General features: G+C 44.6%; 1 protein-coding gene across 1 annotated transcript in view; it reads left to right on the top strand.

Moving 5' to 3' along the window:
* The first annotated feature begins 1,356 nt into the window (after positions 1 to 1,356).
* The window catches only part of LOC113406202 (conserved oligomeric Golgi complex subunit 3-like), a 49,525-nt gene continuing 42,115 nt past the window's right edge, over positions 1,357 to 8,766 (top strand). The window contains exons 1-3 of the mRNA XM_026649483.2: positions 1,357 to 1,517; positions 7,600 to 7,746; positions 8,316 to 8,377. Coding sequence (XP_026505268.1) covers positions 1,359 to 1,517; positions 7,600 to 7,746; positions 8,316 to 8,377 — 368 coding nt within the window. The 5' untranslated portion in view covers positions 1,357 to 1,358. The remainder of the gene's footprint in view (positions 1,518 to 7,599; positions 7,747 to 8,315; positions 8,378 to 8,766) is intronic.

The following is an 8,766-nucleotide window of genomic DNA, read 5'->3' as shown; positions in this document are numbered from 1 at the left end:
ACCAGGAGTAAAGGTCTCAAGTTGCAGTGAGAGAGGTTTAGGTTGGATATTAGGAAAAACTTTTTCACTAGGAGGGTGGTGAAGCACTGGAAGGGTTACCTAGGAAGGTGGTGGAATCTCCTTCCTTAGAGGTTTTTAAGGTCAGCCTTGACAAAGCCCTGGCTGGGATGATTTAGTTGGGAATTAGGTCCTGCTTTGAGCAGGGGGTTGGACTAGATGACCTCCTGAGGTCCCTTCCAACCCTGATATTCTATGATTCTATGAGAAGAGTAAATACAAGTAAAGATGATGGAGTTTAATGTGCCCTGTGGCAATATTGAATAGTAAGGTCCAATAGTGAATAAACCGAATTGAGGAAAAATAACAACTATTGCAGGGCTCCTTGAGAGACTATACAATGAATAAAGACAACCAATTTTAATTTCCAAGAGAAGATACATAATTCTAGGTGTCAAAGCATGATGATTGAAATACCTTCCTCCTTGTCTGAGTGAAGGGAAGAGGCAGGTCCTACACAATTGTGTGAAGACACCTGCAGGTATCACGTGCCCTAGCCATGAAGGGGTCCCACCCAGTGGCCTCCGTTGGGTTAGTGATGGTGCCCCCGTTTCCCCTCATTAGCTGGTTTTAGAGTTAATACCCCTTGAAGCTGACTAGATGGGTCTGAGTGCTCAGTCTCTGGCCAATCAGCACTCTTGTTCCAGGCTGGCTGAAGACTCGGGCATATGCCTTGGCCATAGTTACATTCACTTCATGTTTCATCGTTTTAATGGTCATCAGGGTAGAACTAAGCTTTATTTTTAAGTCAGTGCGGTGCTTGGGTTGTAGCTTCCAGGGCCTTTTGCTGCAGGAGGATTGCGGGGACGAACACAATTGGCCAAGCAGTGCCACTGACCCCGGCTGCAGTGTTGTTATTACAGAGCGGGATTAGCGCTCGGGGCTCCCAGCCCAGCTGAGCAGCGGGCTGCGGTGCCTGGAGCCGGCAAGCGGCGCTGCTCCCGCTCCCGCCTTTTCGCACGGGCAACAGCTGCAGACTGCTGCGCTCATTGGTCATAACGGGCCGGGCAAGCAGGCCCCGCCCCGTGCCCATCTACGCATCGCAATGACGTCATGAGGGCGAAGGCGCTTCCGCCCTATCGGATTCGAAGAGTCCCTTCCCTGCACCGGAAGTTGCCGTCCCCGATCAGCTCCTCCCCCTGGTTGTGTGCGCGTGGAACCCTCCCGCGTGCCTCGTTCCCTCCGGAAGCGTTTCCGGGTTCAGATGGTTCCGCTCCTCTCTCTGCCCCTCGCTGCGTCGGACGCTCCCGGATCCCGGAAGTGGCCCCTCCTGCCCGTTCCAGCTGCTGCTGGCCGTGAGGATGGCGGAGCCGCCCCCGGAGCTGGGCGACAGGGAGATCCGCGACAGGCTCGGCCTGTGGGACCGCGGGCCTCGGCCCATGGCGCCTCTCACCGACCGACAGACGGACTCGGTGCTGGAGCTCAAAGCGGCGGCCGAGAACCCGCCCGTCCCGGCCGAGGTGAGCGGGGAGGGGCAGCAGGTGGCGCGGAGCGGCCGGGGCCGGAGACTGTGGCGGGGCCGGAGGTCGGGGGGCGTCTGGCGGACGCTGGGACCTCCCCGTTCCCTTGACGGGAGCAGCTGCCACGTAGCCAGGCTGGGAATCGTGGTCTGGGCCCGAGGCAAGAATATAAAATTGCGCCCTCCCCCCTCCATATAATTTCATAGTAGTTACTTTGTAAAAAAAACAAACGTAAATAACAAGAATAATAATGATAATAGAACATTTATTTATTTTAATCATAAGATCTGCGTACAAAATCAACTCATGCATATAAGGTGTGCATCATAGTGCATCATGAACGGTCCGGGTCGGGGCTCGCAGCCCGGCGCAGGGGTTGGGGTCGGGGTTCGCCTCGCAGCCGCACACTGGGGTACAGGTCGGGGCTCACAGCCCGGTGCAGGTGTCGGGGCTCACAGCCGCACGATGGGGTCGGGGTCAGGGCTTGCAGCTGTTCGCAGGGGTCGGGGCTCGCAGCGTCGGGGTCGGGGCTCGCAGCCCGGTGCAGGGGTCGGGGTCGGAGCTCACAGCCCGGCGAAGCGGTCGGGGCTCGTAGCCCCGCAGCTCCACACAGGGGTCGGGGCTCGCAGCTCACAGCCGTGCGCCTGGGTTGGGGCTCGTAGCCCTGCAGCTCCACACAGAGGTCAGGGCTCGCAGCCATGCGTCTCGGTCGGGGCTCACAGCCCGGCGCAGGGGTCGGGGCTCGCAACTTGCAGCCGTGCGCCGGGGTCGGGGCTCGCTCCCCCTCACATAACCGGGTTGCGACCCCCAGTTTGAGAACCAATGCTTTATAATTACTGTAGGGTGTATTCTATTTATTTTCCATTTACATTGTACATTTGTCATGACGCAGTGTGCATATTATCTATATGCATCCGAAGAAGTGGGTTGTAGCCCACGAAAGCTTATGCTGTAATAAATTTGTTAGTCTCTAAGGTGCCACAAGTACTCCTGTTCTTTTTGCTTATACAGACTAACACGGCTGCTACTCTGAAACCTGTGCATATTATGTGATTATAATTTTTCATAAAATAATAAGAATTAAAAAACTTAATTTGTCTTTTTCTGTGCCCCTCAGCTTTGTGCGCCCGAGGCAAGTGCCTCACTTGCCTTGCCCTTGTTACGGCACTGGTCTGGGCTGGCTGGAGGCTGCTACCCGGGGCCCGCTGGGAGCGTATCGGGCCACCTCCTGCTGCCCTTGGTCCGGGTGGTGCTTTGCCCCGGGGCGCATTGATCCTGTGCAGAGCTGCCCCGCGGTGGGAGGAGGACCCGGGTCTGGCAGGCAGGGACCTCACTGGTGGTACAGGAGGGGGCCCGCAGGGCAGTGGTGAGGCAGCGCAGCCTAGCTTGCAGTGCTGTCCTGGAGATGAAATGAGCGAAGTCTTGAGGAGTTATGTGGTTAAGAGGGCCTCTCTGGCATCTTCCCTAAGAGTGAGCTCCAGTACCTGCCCTATTCTCGATGCAAATAACTACATTTCAGCTACCTTAATGTGCTGCTCTGGTTTTACCTGGATTCACTATCCACTTCCTGTACTAAAATGATGCAGGGCGCTGTTAATAGCGGCGCTGTTCCATCTCAGAGATGGCTCCATTCTAGTAATTCTAGAATCATAGGGACCTCGATAGGTCATCTAGTTCAGTCCCTTGCACTGAGGCAGGACTAACTATTATCTTCTAGGGATGGCCAAACTGCTGATCGCGAGCCACATGCGTCTCTTTTACAGTTAAAGTGTGGCTCGTGAAGCCACACCATTCTCCTCCTACCAGATGGGGGGGAGGGAGGGAAGCTTGGGGCTTCTGCAGTGCAGAGGAGTGGTGGGGTTAGGGGCTTCTGCCCCATGGGAGACACTTGCCGGGACTCAGGACTTCAGCCCCGCTCTTGCTGAAGTCCTGAGCACTGACAGGTGTGCCTGACTCTCAAACTTCTGAAGGTTATCATATGCAACTCAGAGGATCTGAAAGTTTGGCCACCCCTGAATCTAGCCCATCCCTGAAAGGTGTTTGTGTAACCTGTTCTTAAAATTCTTTAACGATGGACACTCCATAACCTTCTAGCTAATTTGTTCCACTGCTTAACTACTCTTACAGTTAGAAGATTTTCCTCATGAAAACCTAAATCACCCTTGCTGCAATTTAAGCCCATTACTGCTTGTCCTTTCTCAGTGGATAAGAACAGTTTATCACCCTCCTCTTGATAAGTCTTTTCTGTTCTTGAAGATTATGTTCCTCCTCAGTATTCTTTTCTCCTAAATAAACCCAATGTTTTCAATATAATAATCCAAACAGATACAAACTTTGCATATGGCTTTCATTTTGTAAAGGGCTTTAGGATGCTTTTTTGCCACATAATTTAAAATCAGCACTGAAAGGGAGAATATTCATTAAAATACAACTATGTGAACTCAACCTTCCATAATGTCACAAAATGTTAAACGCTAATAAAACATAAGTTGATTCTGCTCTCATGTGATGTCTGAGGAGTTGTGAACTGCAACAAATATGGAATTCTTGAGTTATGAACGCATTATTTAGACAGCAAATGTGCTGGTGTAGAGCCTATCAGTTAAAAAATGAAGTATTTCCATTTTTTACCTTCATAAAAGTTTATGCCCTATTGATTTTTAACACGAAGCAATGGAATTAAATTATTTTAACCAGAAGGTAGTCAATAACACATTAGGGTAGTATTGGTTTTCGTTTTAGTAGCTCTGCACAATATCACTCTTGTTTGTCTTACCTACAAATTGTAATACTGCTCGTTGCATATAATTGTTTGAAGCTGTTAAGATTACTTTGATAAATAGTGTTGTTAGCATTCCGAATACATATTTCTGCTAAGAAGACAGGCCTGTCTGTATCTTGTCAATAGCTGTTGTTAGTATAGGTCAGTTTATTCAACACCCTGAGCATATTTAATTTCTTTGTGTGAAAATCGGAGTCTCACAATCAGTTTTCTCATTTGTTTGTTAGAAGGAAAAACATACGTAGCAGCAGATATGTGCTAGTGGAGTTTCCTTAATATATTTAAGATGGGCAATTTGGGTATACATGAAGTAGCTAGAAACTGAAAAACATGTTGTTACTCTCTTCAAATTTCCCCTTTGAATGAGAAAAGATTTTATAGTTGAATAGAATTATAGTACCTGTTACAAATCCTAGTATTTTTTTAATGCTATTGTATGGACAGATCTATGAAGAAAATAGTGAATTTAAAAAGGGAACAAAAATGTTGCTACTCAGAAATGCTAGGTGAGTTAACTGAAGTATTTCCATCTAGCTCCATTATGTTCTAGCTGAATTTTACAACAAATTTTTATTTATGAATGACCAACTTCCCTATTCCTTAAGTTGTATTTAATTGAAACGCAATAAGCTGTCAGCAGACTAATAGTCCAGATGTTTATAGAAGGGTTGCTCATTCTTGGACAGCATAGTGACCGAAAGAGTTTCTGCACATAATACTTAGCACTTTTATAATGCTGTTCTATCATAGATCTAAATTTGTCTTACAAAAGAAGGTGGGAAAACTGAGGAGCAGAGAAGTAATGGGCCTGATTTTCACAGATGCTGAGCACTCTTAGCTCCCATTGAAATAAATTGGAATTGTGGGTCTTCAACATCTCTGAAAATTGGGCTCTAGCTGACTTGCTTGAGGTCACGCAGCTAGTCAGAATAGAAGTCAGGTCCCTTAGCTCTCAGTCCTGTATCCTATCCACTAGCCTTTCACTTCTGGAAATCTAAGTTAAAATTCCACCTCAAGTCAATGGCTTCCCCATCCTTAAACCGAGTTTGTCCATATAACAAAACTACCAGATTGTTTAGGAGGCATGGGAAACCCTGCCCAAGCAAGGATTAGGATTAAATGGTCGCAGAGACCTGACCCAATCCCGATGAGACCCCACTACAAAGGTCAGGTTTATGTCGGATCAGAAAACAACCTGAATCTGTTTGGTCGGGTTGTCCCTGTTCACTGTGTCTTGTTTGGGGGGTTCTCATCAGCTGCGGGCCCTGCTCCTGCCAGCCACCACAACCTTGTTGGACTGTATGTGCTGAGGTGTGTTTGTGTCAATGGGTTGCAGTGCCTTTCACTCCACAGTGCAGCAGCTGGTGGTAACCGGCAGGAGCGGGCCATACAGCTGCCACTGTGCCAACCCCACATGTAGGAGGTGGCTGGAGATGGATTATGGGCATTCGTTATGGGGAGCACCCACCAGGCTGAGCCCCAAGCAGTGGCGTGCTGACAAAGGTTTGGAGTGGCAGTGTTGCGGTCAGGTCTGAAAATGACTCAACCCTCTTGGGCTCTGGGCAGGTCCTGCTAAGACCGCTAGATAGTAGGGATGTTGAATGTCAAAATTAAGGTGCATTGACAAAGCTGTCTGAGGAATGTGGCATTATCAGTCTCTACTTTTATGACTACTAAAACTGCTTCTTGCAAAAAAAACCCTTAAAAAACCCTAACAAAAATCAAAAAGATATGAAGTTCTGTTGAATTCATTAGTTATCAGACTTTTAAAACCTAGACCGGGCTTTTTACCTGGTTAATATTTTCAGACAGTGACTTTTGTTGGCACAGATAACTTGTTCTGTGTAGAGTTGTAATATGATTTTTTTTAATTGTGTACAGTGCTCTTTTGTTATGTTCTTGGTTGTTGTAAGCTTTAATTGTGCAAATGTGTCAAAGAAGAGGATGTTATGTTAGAATAGTTAGTGAGAACATCCTCGTTAGCTGTAAAATTTTATTCAAAGATAACATACATCATCTAATTTCAAGGCAGTCTCCAGTCTAAAAATACTTAAATTAAATTGTTCCAAATTACTTTGATTTTTTTATGTTTAGTAAAATATATTTAATAAGCTGAAATTCTGAAAAATAAGAATGATCTTTTAAAGAAATCTTCCTGTATAATCATCTGGAGTATCTATTTGGAAGTATTATTTAAAATTATTGGAATTTCAGGTTGTGGCAATACTGGGTTTGGAATTTCCTTTGGTCATATGGCAGAAAAATCTAATGAAAGTTAGCCTCTCAGAGTTGGTAAGACAACTCCCACCTGTTCATGCTCTCTGTATGTGTGTGTATATATATCTCCTCAATATATGTTCCATTCTATATGCATCCGAAGAAGTGGGCTGTAGCCCACAAAAGCTTATGCTCTAATAAATTTGTTAGTCTCTAAGGTGCCACAAGTATTCCTGTTCTTTTTGCGGATACAGACTAACACGGCTGCTACTCTGAAACCTTTGTTTAGCTTGTATGCCAATCAAAAGGTTTTTGTGCTGTGCAGATACTGCAAACCTTTGTTATTTTGCCTTGCACTTGGAAATATGAATCATCACGGGCTACATGGTGTTAGTGCCACAATGTTGAGTTGTCCATCCACCGGGGGTCGATTTAGCGGGTCGAGTGAAGACCTGCTAAATCAACTGCTGATCGCTCTCCTATCGACTCCGGTACTCCACCAGAACGAGAAGAGTAAAGGGAGTTGACGGGAGAGTTTCTCCCGTCGACCCAGCGCTATGTGTACCCCGCGGTAAGTAGATCTAAGCTACGTCGACTTGAGTTACTTGAGCTACTAACGTAACTCAAATTGCATAGCTTAGATTGACTTTTCCCCGTAGTGTAGACCTGCCCCATGTCTTCTGATATTAAGTCCACAAATATTAATTTGTCTTGCTGTTTAGCTAGCTAAACTGGAGATTTGTAAAGTTTTTCGGTAGTATAGGAGATCATATCCAAGAGGGTTGTATTAATTCATTTTCAGTTTTTCTTGTTTAGTAGAAAGTATTCATTTAATTTTTTTGTCCTGTGATAATTAAGTGAATATTTTAAATATTTTTGAATATTGATACTCTGGTGTTTAATTATATTATTGAAATAATTTATAAAATGTCCACACTGATTAGTCCTTCAAAATTAAACAAATGGGAACTTAAGAAATAAGTTTGGTGTGACTGAGATATTGTTTACACTATTGCATATTAATTTAAAATTAAACATTAATTTTTAAAAAGTAATTTAAACTGATGGGATTTTTATGTACAGCTTCCAATTGAAGATTTATGCAGTTTAACATCACAGTCACTAAGTGTCGCGTTGGCTGCAGCAATACCTGAATCAACAGAGGATATCCTCTTGAAAGGCTTCACCACTTTGGGAATAGAAGATGAAAGAATTGAAACTGCACAGCAGGTAAATCACACCAAATTGCTTTACAATCCTAGAGGCATCTCTTCAGTGCTAAAATTCTTTCCCAGTGAATTTGTGCAGCTTTTAGTACTGTGTGCCTTTCTTATGTTTTTAGAAAATTCTTTTGTTAGCATTTAAGAGACATTCAAAAAAATTGAAGAAAACAAAATTTTAACATTTTGGTTGTGCAATAGTAGATTTTTTCCTGTATTGAGAGGCTAAAGCATCTCCAAAGAATAGTGGTGCTGCCTGCAGAATTCGCATGTCAACCCCATAATGTTTGCAATGAGATAGACAGTGCTAATGTTGTGCTCCTAGAAACTCATGGAGATGGCATTCTACCTTTTTCTTTTAGTTAGGTGGTAGAATTGTGCTCTGCTAGATTCTGGACTATCTGAATCATTGTTGAGTATTTAAGGGTTTTTTTCCTTTAATAATGAAAGATGCTCATGTTGTGATGCAATTCATCATCTGTATCCTGTTGATTGCTCTGGAACTGCAGATATGATGGTTTCTCTTATTGGTTCCTTGTAATGTCTGGGTTGTTGACAATCTAAATATCTTTGTTCTAGTTCTTCTCATGGTTTGCTCAGCTGCAGGCCCAGATGGATCAAGATGAAGGTGCTAAGTACAGGTATGATCCTCCTTCCATTTGTTGAATTTTATCACTGTATATTTTTATCCTCTGCATCCAGCAACAGCTTTTAAACTAGAAGTGCAATTTTGCTTTTATGTATGTATTATTTCCCCCTTAGACATATTGCAGCATATGATATGTAAGATTTTATCCTGTCCACTAATATACATGCGTCTAATTTTTCAGCATCCTATGACACTTTTCCCAGTTACGTTTAATTTGTATCTATATTCACCTGACTGACTTTCTTTCTTCAGTCTAGGAAGGACTACTTTCAACTGACTTTAGCTGTTTATCAACTATTCATAAGGAGTTGTGTCTGAAACACTTCTGAGTGGCTCATGGACTTAGATATTTCTACTGTGGCTAGTGCCACAATGTTGAGT

This window comes from Terrapene carolina, unplaced genomic scaffold (genome assembly GCF_002925995.2).
Source record: "Terrapene carolina triunguis isolate 2854851 unplaced genomic scaffold, T_m_triunguis-2.0 Scaffold17, whole genome shotgun sequence".
In the NCBI taxonomy this organism is placed as follows: Eukaryota; Metazoa; Chordata; order Testudines; family Emydidae; genus Terrapene; species Terrapene triunguis.
The sequence above is the reverse complement of the archived record's forward strand: the minus strand, read 5'-3'. Positions and strand labels throughout refer to the sequence as shown.